This window comes from Notothenia coriiceps, unplaced genomic scaffold, assembly GCF_000735185.1.
Source record: "Notothenia coriiceps isolate Sejong01 unplaced genomic scaffold, NC01 NC01_scaffold00036822, whole genome shotgun sequence".
Classification (NCBI taxonomy): domain Eukaryota; kingdom Metazoa; phylum Chordata; class Actinopteri; order Perciformes; family Nototheniidae; genus Notothenia; species Notothenia coriiceps.
The window spans coordinates 259,974-281,369 of NW_011369523.1; the positions used below are offsets into that span (position 1 = coordinate 259,974).

Genomic DNA, 21,396 nt, shown 5'->3' on the forward strand with positions numbered 1-21,396 from the left:
TAGTTTGCTGGATTTAATATACGCTGGCCTTTTCTAACATGCATGTGCTGGCACTGCACATTTATTATGAATATGGACATTAGTATAGGCCTACACCACTCTTTAAGACTCAATGGTGCAGAAATGTTTCTTACTGCAGATGTTTTGGCCTGTTGGCTACAGTAAACAGGTGTCCATACATAGATATAAATACTGAAAACTGAGCAAAAAATGCACAATATTTCACAGCATACGGAGAAACACACTGACTCAAATCAACCAGCTGATCATTTAGTGCTGCTGAGTCATATTAATGAATATGTGACTATATTCATTACAGCTTGTGATGCACCAGGGATCTAAAACAACATTTCCAGACTGAAACAAACAAGACATTGAGAGCAATACGTAAGTTTAAATGCTCTTAAGAAAACAGGTGCATCCATGAGTCGTGGGTCCTTCATCTATTCTAATGATGTCTTAGTGGGATTCAGACTGTGACATACGGAATGTGCGTAAAAACCCGCTTATGCTGGACGCAAAATGCTCTGCCCACCGGGCGCCGTCGCGTTTGCTGCCTGCGTTCCTCTCCAAGGATGATAAGGCGCATGGATGCACTCGTCCCAGACCTCGTCCCAGAAATGTGATAATACTAACTTCATTTTCTCCAACGACCTATAATCTGATCTCCGTCTGCGTTTTTTCCCTCTCCCCCGTTTGTGTTTGTGCGCGTGTGTGTGTGGATTGTGTTCATCTTTAACCTGCCATCACTGTAGCCCCCCGCGTTGCGTTGGCGCTGCGGAATAGCCTACAAGAACAAGAGCCAGCTCACAGCCGTGGAAACAAGCGGATCAATTTAGGGAAGAGAAAAGGAGAGATAGACAGCGAGGTTTGGAAAACTGGCAATCTGAAGAAGGGACAAGTAGAGAGAAAACATCGACCATACGCCGCTGAAACATTAAGGTACGTGTGTTTATTGCTTGTACAGGTAGAAGGGACTGAAATGGACGGCGTAATTATTGCATATGTTACCTAATCTGCACGGATTCTGAAATCAGACACGAGTCGACTAAAACATTTGACAACGACGTGTAAAGGTTGCACAGATTGAAGTAAATAATTAATATCAGCAAAAGATACAGTCGGTGTCATATAGGCTACGAAAAAAAGACGTGGTTACAAATGAATTAGAATAACATGTTTTCTTATGTAAGCCTGTGTGTTTGGCATGTCTACACATATTTAAAAGAAGAAATATGATTGTTGGATTGTTTTTTGGGTGCAGTCATGTTGTCATTACCCTGAAGAGAGAATGGATGCAAGCCATTTTGTAATGCAGCATGTGCAGAATTAGGCCTATTCAGAATTTCAATTGCGTTCCCGAGAAGGTGCGCCGTAGTGAGTGCAGCTGCATAGATGAATAAGGCCATTCTGTTAGATTGTAGGAGATATTATGCTGGAGGCTATATGATGATGAGAGATTGCAGATTAGAGGTTGCGACTGCAGGAGAAATGGTCAGGCTGTGGGCTTTTTTTTTTCTTTTTTTCACGAGTTGATATCAGATAAATGGGGAAATAAAACTGTCATCATGAGTTAAAAGTTGAGAAAATATTTGGCATGAACCTGCAATCTTCCTCTCTTCAAAAACACCGTTTGTTACCATACTGATGAATTGCGTCTCATCCTTCCCTGATTCCCACGTCCTGAATCAATCTAGTGTTGTCATAGTTACAGCAGATGATGTTGGCCCTGCTGCACCTGTGTCGCTTTGTGTTCATCTCGACCATCTGTAAATACATGAGGTCTAATTGGGCCTTGTGTAGGAATACAGGAAGCATCCCACAGCCTTGGTGTTTATTAAACAACACCATATTTTTGCCTCTTCACAAACCTTAATGACTCTGTTGTAGAGAGCACGGCATTGATACAATCAGGCGCTTACGATGATGTGATTGGTTGTTAGCAATTGGTCAGCAGCTTGCAGCTAATTTGTCTTTTCACGACTGAGCGCTTTCTCAGGCCTGATCGAATAATCAATATCTACATGGTTGCAATCTGCTCTTGACATGGAAAAACGGCTAAGATCAAGAAAGAGAAATACCTTTTTTAGTGAAATCGGTTAGAAAAAAAACCACAATGGCCGAAAATTCAACCATGTCATAATCCAAGGGAAAAAACATTTTGCAGCAAGGATGAAGGATGAAGGCCGCTGGCAAAGGAATTGGCCCTCAGATGAGTCAAGGTGCAATAATCTAAAAATAAAGATCATCATCAGTGTGAGGAGCTGTTGTTTTTGTGGAGAACTTGAAGATGGGAGGTCAAGGCAACAGGCTGTCAGATTCAAGGTCTCTCCATCCATAAGATGTTTTTTTTTCCTGTGAGGTGTTTTACATTGATTGTTTTTCACTGACTCTCCCCAGTGGTTTTAACACGTAATTCAAAGGAAAGAGTGTAGCTCAATTCCTTCGATATAGTTTTTCTACTTTAGAAAAATACATAAAACAACTTATTGTTGACAACTACCAAAGGCTTTTGTCTAATGGGAAATTAATCTTTCTCCTAAGCCTATGGAGGTAACAAGTTTGTATTTTCATTTATATATTCTGCATTTATTGTTTTGCAGGGGCAGCTCAGAATGTCAAGTCATTACAAAGTTAGCTATGGTCTAATTTACATATGTTGTCCCTGCAGGTAGACGGCAAACAACCACAGAACAACAAATACACAAATACAACTACACAATACATAAAAGTGTGTGATAAGTAATATAATCTGTTATTTGCAATATCACTATATATTTTTGGGTGAATACAACTCATGTTGTTAATCTAAATACTTGAAAAACAAACTTCTCCATTACTTAAAAGGTTACATATAAAAAATTACGGCAGTGGCAGGATAAATTATAAAATGGCCATTTTGAATTGTTATTCACCGCCTTTTTAAAACAGCCCCATTCCAAAGGAAACAGAAATAAAAAGCACTAGTGTACATAATGATGCTCCAGTGTATGAAAACATTGTTTTGAAAGCACTGGTATGCTCAGTTATGCGACAAGGGAATGATGTTGTGTTTTGATGCTTCTGTGAATCATTTTCTGTTGAGCTAAACATTGTAACTATCAAACCACCATTCGAGATAACATACAATACTGAGGTCTGGGAGTTATGTTTTATTTTCAACTCAGTCAAATTGTTGAAATGCATAATTACCTGCTGGATGGGGATGAGAAGGAGACTCTTCAAGGGAGGACGCAATGAAAGGAAGGCCATAATGAGGAGTGCTGCAAATGGGCTGCATGCAATAATATTTAGGTTTTGCATTATATTCATAAATCTTCATTTTCTTATTCCTAATGGTTATTGTCTTGTTATTCCTCTGTGGCAGTTACAGTTAGAAGGGTTGAAGATAGATATGTGAATAATATTTGTGTGTTGAAGAGGAAGAGACTCTGTGGGATGTGAAAAAGGTCTATTTTTAGCATGCATTCCCTTATGAGCTTTCTTAATAGCTGCTTTAGGAGTTCTCAGAGCTATGTTTTTAATACAGACTGATGTTGACCTAATCCTCAGACCTTGTAGATATTAGGATTCATGCGGAACCACCTCCCTCTGTTGTGATATTGAAGGCCAAGGTTAAACACATCGCTAACATGGGTCTCCCGGCACTTATGTGAATGTATATTTTAGTAAGTATACAGTTTTTACTCCTCAAGATAAAGGTATCTTAGTAAAAGACGTACGTCTTGTGTAACAGCAAACGCTGTAAAGGGGCTGAACCTTAATCTTTAAGTCGAAAGATAAGTAGAATTAGATCACAAAGGTGCTGCTGATCAGTTTTCATGTTTATCAGGCTCTGCTAAACACAGTAATGTGGAATAGGGCACTGGACAGTAAAAACACAAGATGGTGAGTGAGCAGGTTGCCACAGCAACCGTGTTTCTAGGAGCGCATGCATCGTCGCTGCATAGGAGAGGAGATGCTAAGGACTGAGATGGAGCCTTTAAAAAATAACCTGTTTATTAGAGAGTAAACATATTAGGAAAATGCATCCGAGAGTTGTCGAAATGAAATTGTAATAATGGTAACAGCGGCCAAGTGAGTGACATTGATAGAGATCTCTTTATTTGTTTTCCAACGACAGCATAGGCTTGTGACTGCGAGAGTCATGGTGTCGAAAATAACGTGCCCGAGAAAACAATGAACACTTTCTTTCTGTTCTAATCCTTTAGTGAAACAGTGCAACCTTTTCTAAATGTAGTTAGTCTGCTGCTGATGCTTGCGGCCATTTCTGTGTGAAACCCTCTTAACAAAAGATACACAGATACACATTTCTGTGTTACAAAAGCCCTTGAAAGTGTTTTGCACCATATTTTTTTCCTTTGTTCGCGATGTAGTTGTCATCTTCTTGTCTGGTTCATTAACTTTGGTGGCTAGGGATCTTGTCTTATCGTGCATGCTTATTGTACACAGCACGTGCATTGCGGTAACATTTCAGGAGTCAATAATAATTTCTTCATCTTAATTGCTAAATTACTGCTGCTGCCTCATGATGGATTGCACGAATGTCTGCATTAACCTTAGGTCTAGATGAATACTGAAAGCAGTGGTAATTGCATTCAACAACTTGACATTCTTTTAAATGTGAGATTTCTATTGCTGTCTGTATAAATCGAAGGATACCAAGTAGACGATGTGACTGCGGTCCTAACCCAGCTTGTGGTTTTAGAGATTTGTGGCCATTTCAGACCATGACCCAGATGTTAAGTTCAACCTATGAAGAAAATGGCAGCTGACTCACCAGTTAGACTACAGGCCATAATTTGAGTGCCACCTCTTTACAAAAAAATCCTGACCCAGCTTGTCATACACTCTGGCGACTGGGCATTTTAATATTTCAAGATTTAAATTCAGATCCGGGAATACATGAATGTATGTGCTGCTAGGCTGATGTCTTAAAGCTACTCCTCTGTGCACTTACTCGACCTCTTTTCTCCTTCTCCTTTTTTCTCTTTCCCCTACAGTGAGAAGCAACAGCCTCCACAGAGACAACACTTTGAAGAGCATACCGTGCCCACAATTTGCTTTCTATTCTAGAAATTGTCATGGGAACAAAAGATACAGAATTCCCTAAAATGACTTGTTGAAAAGGAAAAGGTGTTTGATATTCTAAGAAGTATGAGCAAAGTAAAATAAGAATCTATTAATGATAAATAGTCTTAAATATATATCATAACACTTTTCCCTCTCCCTATTTTTAAAGTGATTGCTTGAAGGAGAGAAAAACAACAACAGAATAGCAGCTTAAGATATGAACATAAAGATAAGCACTTAAGGTCTCCTGTTTGGAGGTGACTTATCAACTTCATAGCAATAGGGGCGGGTCATGACTCAGTTGCCATGCGTGTTGTCATGGTGACCAGCCCCTGTTCCCCTTCCCCCCTCCTCTGGTTGGTCCAGATTCTGTTGTGGTTTCACAACCATGGACCCCAGCTGACAGAGGCAGGACCCGCCTGCCCCAACCCTTGTACGTGCTCCAATCAGGCGAGCCGTGTCATCTGTACCAGGAAGAGTTTAGAGCAAGTCCCGGAAAGTATTTCAGAGAACACAAGATACCTCAATCTACAAGAGAACACTATTCAGGTAAATACGGCTTCATCTACAAACACAGCATACATTCAGACTGGATACAAATATGTTGACAGATGTAATTCTAATGTTTTTTCAACATGCCTCCATGTTTTCACACCAGGTGATCAAGTCTGACACGTTTAAGCACCTGCGGCATCTGGAAATCCTCCAGCTTTCGAAGAACCACATCCGGCAGATTGAGGTGGGAGCTTTCAATGGCCTTCCCAACCTCAACACGCTGGAGCTTTTTGACAACCGTCTCACAGTGGTACCGTCACAAGCCTTTGAGTACCTCAGCAAGCTAAGGGAATTATGGCTACGGAACAACCCCATCGAGACACTGCCGGCCTTTGCCTTTCACCGTGTTCCCTCTTTACGCCGTCTCGATCTAGGGGAACTCAGGAAACTGGATTTCATCTCGGAGGCGGCCTTCGAAGGTCTGGTCAACTTGCGCTTCTTGAATCTTGGCATGTGCGGCTTGAAGGATATCCCTAACCTCACTCCACTAGTGCGACTGGAGGAGTTGGAGCTGTCAGGGAACCAGCTGGGGATAGTCAGGCCTGGATCCTTCCAGGGCCTGGTGTCACTTCGCAAGCTGTGGCTTATGCACTCCAGAGTGTCAGTCATTGAACGCAATGCCTTTGATGACCTCAAAAACTTGGAGGAGCTCAACCTCTCCCACAATTCCCTCCATTCCCTGCCCCATGACCTCTTCACCCCTTTGCACCAGTTGGAGAGGGTACATCTCAACCACAACCCTTGGGTGTGCAACTGCGATGTTCTGTGGCTCAGCTGGTGGCTGAAAGAGACTGTTCCCAGCAACACCACCTGTTGTGCTCGATGCCATGCACCCCCAGGTATAAAAGGCAAATACATTGGGGAACTAGACCAGAGCCACTTCACCTGCTATGCCCCAGTGATTGTCGAGCCACCCACTGATCTTAATGTCACAGAGGGCATGGCTGCTGAGCTGAAATGTCGTACAGGAACCTCGATGACCTCTGTGAATTGGTTCACTCCAAATGGCACCCTGATGACCCACGGATCGTACCGAGTGAGGATCTCAGTGCTTCATGACGGAACACTGAACTTCACCAACGTGACCGTGCAAGACACGGGGCAGTACACTTGCATGGTGACCAACTCCGCCGGAAACACCACTGCAACCGCTGTGCTCAACGTGTCTGCTTCAGACCCCAGCAACGCCTACAGCTATTTCACCACTGTCACCGTGGAAACAGTAGATACAGTGAGAGATCGAGAGGAGAACTCGGCAAGACAGGATGTTAATATGACCTTCATAGAATTTCCTAATCCTACGGGCCGAAGAGGGGTGTTAGAGGGCCGACCAGGAATCACTATACCGCCTTCTCTCTCCTCTCTTTCCTCACTGTCCCCACGAGCCAACAAAGGTCCTGATAATACTGTGACTGTGTCAATAATGGATGTAACTAATATTCCAGGCTTGGATGATGTAATGAAAACAACTAAGATCATCATTGGTTGTTTCGTCGCAATTACCTTTATGGCAGCTGTAATGTTGGTGGTCTTCTACAAACTCCGGAAGCAGCACCAGCTACACAAGCACCATGGCCCCGCAAGAGCCATAGAGATTGTCAATGTAGAAGATGAGATCGGAGCTGGGGCCGGGAGCGGCATCTCAGGGGGTTCAACGATGAATTCTGGCAGCGGAGAAGGAACCCTAAGGATACACCATCATCCTGAAATAGTCAACCTCCCCAACATTGGCCGTAGTGATACTCTCAACCATTACTACAAGACCCATCATTTCAACAACAACGTGATGGGTCTCAGCATTGGCTCCGACGGGATGGGACAAGGAATGATGATCAATAGCAAGAACCAGCAAATGCACGATATCCCCATCTCCTGTACCTCAGTCCCAATCTCTACCGCTAATATGCTCAGCTCATCAGGAAATGGCAACAACATGAACCCTTGTTCTATGTCTCCACCGCTGCCGATGTCTCTCCCCATGCCTACCATGGGCTTACATGGATCGATCAAGGGTTTCATGGGCCAACACCAGAATCCCCAAATGGAGCCTCTCCTCTTCAAGGGGAACTCAAAGGAAAATGTCCAAGAGACTCAGATCTAAAAACAAAAGCGAGAGTTTAGAGAGAGAGTGAGCAAGACTGGGAGACAGAGAGGGGATTGATGTTGGGTTTATTGCGCGGGATGATTAGACACTAGAGTGCATTGACATTACACCAGGAGAAAGGATAGACTGACACGGCAATACACCAACACATAGACTTACCCGTGACAGTCTACTGAGCCAAGGATTACCACAATGGGCCACTTGTGTTTGTGGTAACGATCATGGCCATGGAGATCAAGGAATGGACATTGCTACAATGTAAATCTGTGCCAAAGCAAATGTTTTTTGCAGTTTCTACAAGCTGTGTTCTCATATAGGGAAAACTAGCCTTTCAGAGAAATAACTCCCAAAACCATTGATGGCCAGCAGAGATGAAAGACATTCACAGCCCTTGCCACACTGAAGATCGGAGATATTACAGAACAAAATCCAAGAGACATTTTTCTTCCACATTTAACACAAACCACACTCTCTCTCAAGTGACTCAACAGACTCCCTCAAGGTGACAATTATGTAGGCATAAATAGATGGACAAAAAGGTACAGTGCAGTACAAACTACTGTGAAAAATCCACAAATTATATAAATATATTTTCATTTAAATATGTATCATTGCAGACTCCGATGCAGAGATATTTTGGGGTGGATGTATAAGCTGGTATAGTTTGTTTCTTTGTGGATAATCAGGGGCGGTGATAGCGAAGGTTGGTTATGATACATGTGTTAAGTTTGGCTACTTCTCAGAAACATAAGGGCTCAATTGCAACACTCATTGTGAATCTTTGAATTGGCTTTGTGACATAAAGTCAATTTAGGTTGTAGAACAGTAATTGCAGATCTCTGTTTGACAAACTTTTTCTGTTGCTTCAGTAATAATCATTACAAACTTTTGTGTTCTGAGAGTGTATTATGTATTTTGTAAAAGCCAGCTACTTGGTATTTGAATTGAACATTCTGATACTGAAATGCCAGCATCAAATAATGGTTAAAATAATGTTCCATAAAACACACAGAAAGGTATTTGCGAAGATCTGTTGGGTAAAATAAAGTGTTGACAATGTGTTATTTGAACCAGATCAGTAGCCAGATATTTGCTTTTAGACAGGAATTTGATATGACCTCCTTGCTCATGGTTACCATAATCATGCCATAAAATGCTGTCATAAGATTAGGATGATGATTAGACATCTATCTGCAGCAGCATTCAAGAAGGGATTAAACATCCATCTTATGATGATTGGAATGAATGGAAATGTACAGTATATTAATAATAATAATGTCTGGTTGTATGACAATTGTAAGATCCACATTTTTACAGTGTAACTTTCATATGTTAAATGCCATTTACGCTTCTTGCGTTTCAACTATGTATTTCTTTATTTTTGTTAGTTTGATATAATGTGTACAGTTGTCTAGCCATGTATCATTACGTGTGAAATAAATCAATCATATATTGGGTCGTGGCGAGTCAATATGGCAACCACACGATGAGGAGTGAGACATTATGCAGGCCTATGTGCTAAACCTGGATTGAATGTATGGTTTGTGGTTTAGCCATGAGTCATCCTGGTAATAATAGGTGCCATCTGCACTATTAACACGTTCAGACAGGCTTTTAGTCACTCGCCTATAGACATTACTGGTTTTTCAAAATGAGTGTCTTTAACAGAATTATATGATGACTTATTCTTAATGTAGGCTCTTTTGTCTGAAATTAGATCTCGGTATTTATTCTCCCATGGTGAGTCTTTCATGTTAGTTTGTAAATTGAAAGAACATTTAAGGAAAGAAGGCCATTAAATAGATCATTTTTGATATTTACTCAGCAGGAATCTAAAATGTTTGTTGCAATTGAGCACAAACTGGACAAGTAATTCCAGATTAATGTACCTGAGATAGTATTATGAGCAAAATCATATCAACAAGGTTTTCGACTGTAATCCAGCTCTGTGTGTGATCGTGCTGTTTTTTTTCTGTTGCACCCCTCCCTCAGACCTGCATATATTTATATATATAAATATAAACGGCGAGCTGTTTTATGTGAGTTATGATGGTATTTCTTATCAGCATTGAGCCCACACTTATTGGAGTAAATGGAACACTGAGGAACCATAATAATAGTGATAATAATAGTGATGATAATGTGACGGTATCAGAGAAAACACTCCCAGATTGCACAGAGGTTAATCCATGAAAGGAACATCTTCTGCATCAATGCACATCACGTTCACCCTGTTTATTGCCAAGCATTCAAGCCATCCTTAAAAAAAAAGTATAGTTATACCTACAATTATATAATGCAAACTTGTCTAAATTGCAGCCATGTATATTCTACGTTTTTTATTTGTGCTCGCGAATCTCATTTAAAAGCATAGTAAAAGTCACTGTGTTGCAACCCACAGACAGATCTTGTGGGCAGGGTTCAACTGTAGCCCCACTGAGACACAAATGGAATATAAATGAAGGCTAAAGACACAACATACGGGCCGCTCCCTTGATGTGCTACATTTGGTGGCTCTGCTGTCAGATTTCAAAGAGCATACCAGATACCTCCTTGTGTGCTTTGTGTGCGAGAGTGCTTTCCTGCAAGTTATACGGTAGAATTTTTTTTCTTACCTGACGCTTCTGTATCAGTGTTTTATTAAGATGGTGACTCACATTATGAGCACAGAAATGTTCCTTTCGTACCTCTGGACATTCGCAACCTGCACAATTATCATCATTATTATTAACATTTGGAGGAAATGCAGAATGGCTTTGTTTCATCTTAGTATAGTGGCTGCCATTGTACATACCGATGCGATTTAAAAGCAGGCTCATTCTACAGCAGGAATGTTAACACATGTTTGAGACACAAGCTTCAGACTGGATTCTGAATATGTGCATATTGGGCAACTGTACCTCACTGTATTTTGTAGGCCTGTATAGCGGTGATTTGATTCAGTTTGGCTACAGATGGCGTATTGGCATATGTGTATCCTCGGCTCCATTCTTTGCTTACAATGGATGCTTCAGGCCTGATGACATTTCTTGATTTGTTTGAAGCAAAGCTCCTTATTGAAAAGGATTATCATATCTGAGACACCAAATTGCAGGACAAGAAAATGGACTGACCTTTTGGTCCTTTAAAGGTAAGCTGTTCTGTTTGATAAACAATGTTAAAAAAAATGAATGAAAAATAACCTGGGTCTGTTTTAAAAGCTTTTTTAAAAGAGAGAAAGAACTATGTTAAGCTCTAGAAAAAAAAATTCGATTTCTTTAATACAGAATAACGAGAAAACGTATGTCATTTTGTGTTTGTTTGTTTTTTCCTCTTTCATTTTCCGAATTGTTGGTTGTATCTCCAGTATGTGGTATTATCAATTTGGGTATTGTCATTAAATGTAATTTTTTTCACGCATTCATCCAGGTGCAACTTGTGGCAGAAGAGTGTATTTCTTCTTTCAACATGTACTTCTCTTGCTCTTCAATGACTGTCATACAATGACTGAGAGGTATTTTGTTTCACCCTTTGCTACTTCTGTGAATTCAAATCTAGGCCCGCTGTAAGAAGCTATTCTGCTGTTAGAAACATGTGCCACCTTCATTCTTTGATGTGATTTGAAATTATAACGCACCAGAACTAACTAAATGAGATATGAGTTAAAAAGTTTAACAAAATGATGTTTCAAATAAGTTATTGCGTGACATTTTATAAAACTAAATTGAAAAAAAGGTCCTTCAAATGACTCTGTTTACACTGTATTTATTAGTTCACTTTTTTCATTTTCATATTGATTAATCAAAACAACACGGTTGGACACAATGGCCTCGTGCCCATTTTATGTGCACAATTATATTGTAACAGCTGGTAAATGGTTTTATAATTTTCCATGCAAAGGTTATTGGATTAGAGCAAATGCAGCTAAGTGCTAGCAGCTAACAAACGATTGAAATGCACAGATAAATGAATACATACAATTATGATAACCTGATCCGTAAATATCTGTTGTCGTAAAAAAAGAAAAGACACACATTTTAAAAATTGTATTATATTGCGGAAGGCTCGTATTTGATCTTGCTGAATATCTTATTAATTGACTAATTGATTATGAGGGCTGGCTGTAGAAGTACAGCCATTCAACACAACACTATTACATCCTGTAATCACTGCAGCATGGGAACTGCCTTAATAAATCATGCGGTCCATCATGTTACATTAGTGTAATTGTACATAAACCCGCACTGCCAATTTCAATTATTAGCATATGCTGGGAGTTTGCAAATCTGACAAATAAGTAAACACAAACAAATTAGATAATTTAAGTGAATAGTGAAACATTTCTCAAACAAGGCGAGTGTAAAAGCAATTCTCTGAATTTGGGTTATGTTGCTCACATCTCAATATGAAGTGCACTTCCTATTCTTTTATGAAGGCTATGAATGTGCAGAGCTTCATTAACACATCATTATCACTAGTTCTTATCTTGAAAGGGTCGACTAAATTAAGCTTTGCCTCGCTGTGTTCTGTATTCTGTTCTGCAGTTTGTCTGCTTGTTCCAGATTTTATATTTTTAAATTTATTGTGGACCCCGAGGTTAGGGGGAACAGTATAGACTATCACAGATGTCCACTGCGCAGTACTAGTCCAACCCGAGTTATGAAACATCACCCTCAGGGCATTCATGTAACAACAAATGCATCAGCCACGAAGCATGACAGCAAATTTGAATGATATGTTTAGATAGAATGTTGGGCCTTACGGCAGAGATTGTATTTGCAGTGTCTTAGGGGGCACTAAGTAAAGTCATTTTCTTGAATGTAATTGTACTTGGCTTGCACACTGGTCTCCAGAGAGCTCAGTCCCCATGAGACTTCATTTTTTTTACATGCCTTTATGCTGAAATAGCAATAGAGAATACAGCTGCACTATATAACGGTTACATTGTAGTATTTTTCTCAAGACTGTAACACAAAGCAGAGGATTGATATGAAACCAAATGCTCTGTAACACCTTGGGGGGACTCATTTTAGAGCCGATTATTAATATCTGTCTTTTGCAGCTTTTTTGCTGTTTCTCAGCTTGTGGTCATAGTGAGCAAACATATACTCTTTTTTACTGCATGTTTGCACGAGGTAATATGAAGAGGGGGGTGTGAAGTGAGCAAAGAGTGTGTCTGCAGCAGAAAGAATACATTAATATGCATTGAAGATGAAAGAGAAATGCTGAAATGCAAATAGGTTTAGAGCATTATGTGATAGGGATGAATGTTATGTGATGGAGAAGGGTAGTTTTCAATTGAAAAAATAAATAAATGGAAAAATTCCCCTGCAGCATAAAGCAAACCTATTCACACGAGGTGCATTTATCTACACCAACTCCCTGCTGTAATTCCTTGTGTATTAAAAAGAACAGAGGAAACCCGGATTTCTGTTTGTAAAATGCAACAATGCATCTGCCAATCCCTTTGCTCGCTTATGGTGCAGTCATTTTCTAGAAATCCACTTTGCCAGCACTATCCTCTCCTTTTCCCTATGCTGTCTTTTTCCTTCAAATTCAATAACCTCCCAGCTGTGTGTTTCTCCAGGGATTCCCCAGCTCCCCTGGCCCACAGACAGACTGCAGAGTCTGTAGGGAACCTGACACAACATAAACTCCACTGTGAAGCAGAGGTGTCAGAGTCTGTGGGCTGCATCTCTGCTGATCGAGAAGCCATGGAAATGTGACAGCCTTTTATTTCTTCACACTCAAAAGGCTGCAGCAAAAAAACACATGTGTCTAAAACGAGCGTAGTGTGTTAAATTCAACCGCGTGGGCTACAGTCATATAAAAAACAAAAATGATGTGGCCTATTTAGGCATTTTTTATATAAGGATGGACTACACATAAGTATTAGCTTAGCTTAGTCTGAGAAGTATTATGGAAAGTGTGAGAAAAAGACGACCCAGTTGGACCTACTTTGTGTAGATGGATAAAAGGGAAATGAGAATCCTTTTGATTTAAAGTATGCTCTTTGTTTAAAGATTCAGTCTTTGACTGTTATTACACGAAACTATGTTGGTGAATTATTAGCTTTCTTCTGATGTTCTCGGAGGGCTTTCTCATACTGTACTGAACATGTTTTGCTTTTGTTTCAGTCTATTTTTAGATTCCTTCTCTTCTCCCAGTTTCATTCAGAGGCATGCAGCAGATCCTTGGGGATATTGTTTTCTTGCTCACCCAAAGATCTCAATTAATAATCCTGAGAGAGAGAGGACTCACAAACGGAAAGCTTTATCGGTGTTGGCGTGTGTTTACTTTGCAAGCACTCAGGAGCCCTTGTAACCTCAGACAGTTCTTCACCTCTTCTGAGGATAAAACACTCAACCTGACCAACAAGACATGTCACCCGGAAAAAAATCTATGTTTGCTTCTCTTCCCACTAAACGCTGCTGAAGTGGACGTGGGATGGAGCTGCATTTGTATAGGCATAGACAGAATTGTCTTATGTCTACAGTGGCACCATACTCAATCGTTTGTATTTACTGTATGTCTATGTTAATAATACACAGGGAAATACACGTCTCCCCTTAACTTACACATGTTAAAAATGCAGCACATTTTGGTAATGTTGGTCTGAATTTTTACACACTAATTAACAAAAATATCTAGTGATGTGGAAACACTGTACAATTAACTACTTTCTAATGCGCCCTAATCTAATTACAAATTACAAGAGAGGACAAAAAAACAAAGCATTTAGAGCATGAATATCTCACGGAAAATATTGCTTGTTTCACTGTAGGCCCAAAGTACAAGATGATATTTAAAGGAATTACTTTCCCATGAATATTTTGTCTCCAGCATACATTATAAACAGTAACTTTGGGTGTAATTACTAGACGAAGGTATTGTATGCAGCAAATTGTTCCCCAGTGCATGCACTCCCACACACAAACACACTTTTCAGTCACTGAGCTGATGTTCTTATTAGATTATTACACTTACTTGAGTATTGATTTACCATAACTGCAGATAGGGTAATGTTTATTCCGTGGTTGGTTAATGTTGTGTGTGTGGTAATGGGGTTTTACTTTTTATTGCACTCTGAATTATATAGTGACTTTTACTTACCCTGTTGATGCTTCAGTAATATTCATATTGTCAGCTCGGGCACTAATTGTTAAATGAATTGTCATTTGGGAAGTTATTTGCTTTCTTGCTGAGAGTTAGATGTGATCATTGAACACATTTATGGAAATGAAGCTACAGCCAGCAGCAGATGAGCTTAGCTAAAGACTGACATTTAATTCACCAGCACCACCTCATCAAAAATATGTATCTCATTTGTGTCAGCTTTACAAAGACAAAGTGTAATGTCACATTGTCTCAACCTCACGGTGATGACAAGACAACCAGACTACCCATTGTGTAACAGGTTAAAAACACAGTTACATAAATTCATTAAAAATAAACAAAATGCTGGAGTGCAGCAGGTGAGAACAGAAATATGTTGCTGTTTTTTTGGGAGGAATCCGAAATGAGTGATTGTGCAATAGGCTATTTTTAACATTGAAATCAGCTAATGCACTGATTGCGGAAAGGTGCTTGCCAGCCCGGCATTGAGTGCATCCAGTGAAAGAGATTTTTCCTCGTCTAGATGTGTGATTCAAGAAAGCAGAATGAGCATAAAAGCAGAGAGTATTTTAAAGTGTAGCCTGTGGGTTTTTCGAGGGTCAGGTCTGCGGATTTTACTTGGTGATAAATGTGGGTAACAATTGTTGGTTTGCAAAACTGGTGCCTTGAAGGACTCAGTTACGACACAAAACTCCCCTTTTAAAAAAACAACAACTCACTGCTGTTTTTACATTTGAGTTTTGGTGCATTACGGAGGTTAGTTGTTGAGCTTTAGAAGTGTTGGTATGTGATCATTACATTACATTACAGTACAGTACATGTCACTTTTTAGACGCTTTTATCCAAAGCGACTGACATACTCAATACTGTGGGCAATCCCCACAGGAGCAATTTGGGGTGAAGTGTCTTGTCCAGGGACACAACGACATGCTGACTGCAGTGGGACTCAAACTTGCTATCCCCTGATTCGAAGTTCAGCGCATTAACCTACTGCGCCACATGCCTCCTCATTGTTTACTTCAGAACAGAGTCACTATTTCTAACTGTTTCCAGGTTTAATGCTAAGCTAAGCTAACCGGCTGCTGGTCTACACATTTACTGACAGACAAGAGATTCGATTAATTCTTCTCACGAAACAACCAAAATCTGCTAAATGCTTTTTAAAGACTAGATGAGTGCTGAATTCACAAGTTGATGCTTATAAAAAAGCAAAAGGTGGATTTATTTTTTGCTGTCACTTCAACTCTTTATACCTTACAGCCAGGAAAGGCTTCACAATGCACTTATTACAGTATATGTGACAACATTTCTAAAAACTGCCCTGTCACTGTCTGTGAACATTGTTTCGGCTTTGCTCTACGTGACCAGTGCATTAAGTAATTAAAGGACATTGATGAAGACAAAGGAAAGTCATGGACATTCCTGGCAATGACATATGGAAGTAGAAACTACTCATCCTCTTATTTCTCATATCCCCTTCCTCCCATCTTGCTTATATTCTCCTTTTGTCCTAAAGAAGGACATTTCTGTCTCATGGGGGATAACAGTATTGACGTCAAGAGATGAGTTATTGATTGGCGGAGGAGAGGACAGCGAGACAGTTGACCTGCAGCAGATAACACTTCAAGTACCGGGGAGCTTATGCATTCATATGTGTACATGTGGCTTCATGTATGAAGGAATAATAATTTCAGTCTGGGTGTGATATGTATCTAGTGAGTTTTGTACAACATGTCAAACCAGACAAACACGTTTAGCGAGGAGAGAGGAGGATGTGGGTGTTAGATTCCTCTGGAGGCCTCTTTGCTACTCGCTACATATCTTAACATGTTGGGAAATTGATGCAACACTTCTTTGTACAAACGCTCTGTGTTATATACGTGAAGATAATGAGATTGCGATCTGTCCTGATTGAACGGGATGATGACATCGATATGAAATAGCTCTTCCCATGGCTTCGGTTCGTATTCCACATAGATACATCTCCTTGTCTGGTGGGTCATTTGACCTGCATGGGTTAGCGCTGATTGAATCATTGGAAGATAAGCTCACAGCTCAACACCAGTCGGTTTCCCCTTCAGTCCCAAACCATGCACGAGAAATTAAATGCAAGCTCTGCAGTGTTGGTCAATGTCACAGAGAAAATCAAAAAGAGCCAAACGGCTAATCGGACATGGGTCTTGTGTATCATTTTTGTGGGAGATGTCAATGACAAAATACAGAGCAGAAAGATTCCCACTGGCAATTATGCAAATGTTGATGTGACATGCGAGTCTGCGCCCAGCGTGATGCGACCAGAGGGGAATTCACCAACACTTGCTCTGTCGTCGCCACTGCTACAGTTAGCATTAGCATCGTTCACACATCCCCTCATCTCAGGCCTCTCTTCCACACCCCTCCCCCCTCTCCCTTCTTACCCCCATCACCCCACCACCACCACCACGTCTCCATCTCCTCCACCTCCTCCTCCCTGCGTTCTCTCTTTCCTGTTCTCGCTGCGGTGTTGCCATAGCAACGGAGAAATGTGGGAATACCTCCGTCCTTCAGAGCGCGGGAGAGAGAGAGATAGAACGAGAGAGGGTGAGGATGGGAGACAGACAGAGAGTAAAGGGGTAGACAGAAGAAGAAGAAGAGACAAGAGGCGAGGAGACGAGGGAAGGGAAGGAAGTGTGGAAAGGACTGTTAATTAAAAGACGGAGAGCGAGCGGCTGTGACTCACTGCCTGAATGGACACCATTGCCTGTCACTTAGCCCCCTGACTCCAAGCGTTTGTCCCCCTCCTCCACCGCTCGCTCACTCCCCTAAAAGCTACCCTCCCATTGATATTCAGTCTCTGTGATGAAGAAGACGCCACTGTTATCTGACTAGGGGGGTGGGGGGGGGTGGGTTTTGACTGAGATGGCACCGTGTCGCACAGCCATGGCGTAGCTTCACGCTGGGCCCTACGCACGCCATTTGTTTGACGATTCCATGTGTGCTGGATGTCTCCATTTGTAGTGAAGCTGCAGTTTCCATGACAACGCCCGGACTGAAATAGCACCCCCAGTTTCCTCCCTCTCCTCCGCGCACAATACACTCATAACTGTTCATTCCTTATCCTGGGCCTCTTTCTACCAGGGCCGAGATGTCCCATACTGCTCAGCTCCATTCATCATATGGATTGAAGCACATGAAACCCCCCCCCCCAACAGTCCCCATCATCGCTTTCACACACACACAGGCACACACATATGCGCGCACACACACGCATCACTTCTCCTCCCACCTCTTATCTCTCATTTTCAGTCTCTCGGTCGCCCTGCAACAGATTCTGTCAACATGCATACACCTCTGTGTTGCCATGACAACGGTCTTGAAAATCACTGCAATTATTTCAACAAAGACAAAAACACTACAGCCACTTGGGGTAGAGGGAGGGAGAAAAAGGACAGTGTGTGTATGTGTGTGTGTGTGTGTGTGTGTGTGTGTGTGTGTGTGTGTGTGTGTGTGTGTGTGTGTTTGTGTCATAGAGAAAGATTCAGAGTTGTGAGTCTGTGCTTGCGTGTTTAGTGACCCTTCGATGAACTGGTGTGTATCAAGAGTAGCTCAATGTGCATACAGTGTGATGTTGTGTGTGTGTGTGTGTGTGTGTGTGTGTGTGTGTGTGTGTGTGTGTGTGTGTGTGTGTGTGTGTGTGTGTGTGTGTGTGTGTGTGTGTGTGTGTGTGTGTGCGTGCGTGCGTGCGTGATTAAAATAGCCCAATTGCTTTTACAATAAATAAACATTGAATGTGTTTAATTGAATAGGAAAGGGGTTTAACGTTAGTGGCAGGTTGTGCGTGAGAGAGAATAAATAAGACAGCCCAATATTTTAAAAAAAAGTTATTCTTTTCCCCCGCATATTTAGCATATTTCGCAACTTTCCGTCATATTTCCTAACTTCCCGCCAATTTCTACCGCATAAAATCACATAAAAACCCCGCATGTTTAATCGCATAATCAAGGATTTTTGCTCACGTTTTTCTGGAGGGTCTAAAATATGTTCATAAGAGACTGTAGGAGCTAATGATAAATAAAGATTACCTCCCACAGAACTGTTGGCAGACCAAGAGGGAATGGTGGCACGTCTCTGATAAAACAAGATGTACCCAGTCTGCTTGCAAACATCATCTTCAGATATGGGCTGAACGTCGCTGTCGTCAAAGCAGTACCACTGTCCATCTATGGAGTTCTTACAGTGAGCTGAAAGACACAAAAAACATTTTGATAAGCTTTTAGGAAAATAAAATCAGTTTAAAGAGGAGACACCTATTTTAACCCTAGCTCGAAATACTCTCAACAGCCTGTTGAAGTCTAACTTTTCAATGTTTTTTGGAAAGAAATGATATATAAATCAGACCATGAGTTTTTTTTTGAGAGCACAAATTCCCTAACTCTCCAAATTGACCAATGCATGAAAAAACCACAGGTTATTGGTGGTTATTGTTGCTTGGTTACCTGTGTAGTGTCCTCCCTGCATGGTCCCATGATGGTTACACACTGCGTACAGGTCGTACAGGTAGTCCTCCGGGTCACGGCCCATCCCATAAGGCCGTCTCCACGGTGACCAGTGGGAGGGGAGACTCCAGCTGCTCTGACTCCTCTTCACCATGTGAGGCGCCATGTCCATGCCCGTGAGCGGGAACTTCACCATGTTCTGCATCTTCATCCGCCGATCCCCATCCTGAACACGTGACACATTCGTGGAATTTAATCTGACAGCAAGATGTTCTATACGTTCCTAAACAGTAATATAAACCTGAGGGACCTGAGCATTTATACATGTCTACATGTGTACCTGTCTGAAGCGTTTGAGGTGTAGGATGAGGATGTCGGGCAGCGTCCACAGACTGAGCTTGATGCTGCCCTGCTGGAGCTGCTTACAGTGCGGACAGCGCCACGCATCATCAGGAGCCAGCTGAGATCAACGTGAGGGAAAAGAGTTACTAGAAAGTATTCAAACGTATTAAAAAACTGTTTTCTGTTCTTTACATTTCATTTGTACCTGTTTCTATGTTTAGTTTGTTATAATAAGGGTATGAAATGATTGCATTACGTGTACTTTTGATGAAACACTTTTTGACATGTTGAGTACATTCTCATACTTATTGTGCAAAGTAAACAATTTACAACCCTCTTGGTTTAGCTGGAAAATCCACCGTGACTTTTTAGAGTTACATGATCTTACAGAAAATAATGTATTGGTTTTAAATTAAAAAAATACCCAACAGGGAACATATTACTGCATGATGAGTTATTTATGTTTTTATACTTTTAAGTACTTCTGCTGAAATATATACTTTTACTTTGGTAAGGTTTTGGATGCAGGGTTTTCACTGCATCTCCCGTACTGTAGTTTTACTAGATGGATGGAAATATAATCCCTTAACACATTCCTTACTCAACAGCATGACACTTCCTTAATCCTAATGCTTCAGTGACATTCTCAGCAGTACATTAAACAGCGTCTGGGCCTACCTGCTCCTCTTTGGTGTAGAGTTGAAAGCACTGGGCCAGTGAGCAGGTCTGCGGCTGCAGGTGCTGCTCCTTTGACTGACGCACACTCTCAGCGTCTGGGATGTATTCATCCTCAGTTCTTTTGAACAGGCTGCGGGGGCACACGTCACAGAGGGGTCACTCAGACACTTCAAAAGACATTTACATCATATATTTGTGCTCTGAAAGAAGACGTCACAAATCTGCCCTGAGCGTACCAAAGCGTGTTCGATTGAGGCTTCAGATGTCACTTACTAGTCTTTCGTCTCCTTGTCCCATTCCACGACAATTTTGACATGAGGGGGCCCTCCAGGACCGCAGGACTTAAATGCCCTGTTAGGAATAAAATGAAGATAATAACTTATTGAATTTGCTGATGATACTGATATGAGTAGTAAGAGTAACGTCTGTACTGAATTTAAGAAAGAAAGAGGGTCTATTTTCCTTTTTTTGTGTTAATATTCGTTTGGCAGCAGAGAAGCAAATGTCATTCTTTTCTCATTTTCAAAATCCATTCTACAGAGGTTGTCACATTGTCAGAGCAAAATCTATAAACTAGGACTATTTTAGATCTCAGGAGAATATTTAAACATCAATACCACTGAAGAGTCTGCCTACATACTGTGGAGCACTTCAATCAACTATGAGTGGATTGGACTTACTGCAGGGTTTATATAATGACCATTTAAGTACAAACACTCCCCCCTGGTGGCAATAAGTGACATTACCTCTCAACTGAGGGGTGGCAGAGCGGCTGCTCCTCCTGAGGCAAGAGGTATGTGATCCCCACCACTCCCACCACACGCAGAGTGAAGGGCCCGACCTGCAGAGCAGTGGAGAACAGACATTAAAGACACAAACGTACACTTTTTTCCAACAGGTTGTCAGGAGTCTGTCCCCCCCCCACACACACACACACACACACACACACACACACACACACACACACACACACACACACACACACACACAGACACGTAAACGTCATGGCAAGGAAAAATTACTTGCTTAGATGCTGTTCAAACAGGAGAAAAATACATGTGTGTATGTTCGCGT

At 41.2% G+C, this 21,396-nt stretch overlaps 2 protein-coding genes across 2 annotated transcripts in view; one reads left to right on the forward strand and one right to left on the reverse strand.

Moving 5' to 3' along the window:
- The first annotated feature begins 551 nt into the window (after nucleotides 1-551).
- On the forward strand, nucleotides 552-11,135 carry LOC104964196 (leucine-rich repeat-containing protein 4B-like). The gene is made up of 3 exons (XM_010792932.1): nucleotides 552-942; nucleotides 5,004-5,622; nucleotides 5,732-11,135. The coding sequence occupies exons 2-3, from the start codon at nucleotides 5,380-5,382 to the stop codon at nucleotides 7,727-7,729; spliced, it is 2,241 nt and encodes a 746-aa protein (XP_010791234.1). The 5' UTR covers nucleotides 552-942; nucleotides 5,004-5,379; the 3' UTR covers nucleotides 7,730-11,135.
- Nucleotides 11,136-14,132: 2,997 nt separating this feature from the next.
- LOC104964204 (ubiquitin carboxyl-terminal hydrolase 31-like) overlaps nucleotides 14,133-21,396 on the reverse strand; it is a 14,763-nt gene continuing 7,499 nt past the window's right edge. Inside the window, exons 6-12 of the mRNA XM_010792941.1 lie at nucleotides 21,069-21,163; nucleotides 20,596-20,673; nucleotides 20,323-20,452; nucleotides 19,643-19,762; nucleotides 19,303-19,528; nucleotides 18,889-19,047; nucleotides 14,133-14,164 (exon numbers count right to left, since the gene is read on the reverse strand). Of these exons, the coding sequence (XP_010791243.1) occupies nucleotides 14,133-14,164; nucleotides 18,889-19,047; nucleotides 19,303-19,528; nucleotides 19,643-19,762; nucleotides 20,323-20,452; nucleotides 20,596-20,673; nucleotides 21,069-21,163 (840 nt within the window). The remainder of the gene's footprint in view (nucleotides 14,165-18,888; nucleotides 19,048-19,302; nucleotides 19,529-19,642; nucleotides 19,763-20,322; nucleotides 20,453-20,595; nucleotides 20,674-21,068; nucleotides 21,164-21,396) is intronic.

What these genes read in the sequence shown, in the direction of transcription:
- LOC104964196 (XM_010792932.1), top strand. Translation starts at nt 5,380, where the DNA reads ATGCGTGTTGTCATGGTGACCAGCCCCTGTTCCCCTTCCCCCCTCCTC. An exon ending in TACAAGAGAACACTATTCAG is followed by an intron (nt 5,623 to 5,731) that starts GTAAATACGGCT and finishes TTTTCACACCAG; the next exon opens with GTGATCAAGTCTGACACGTT.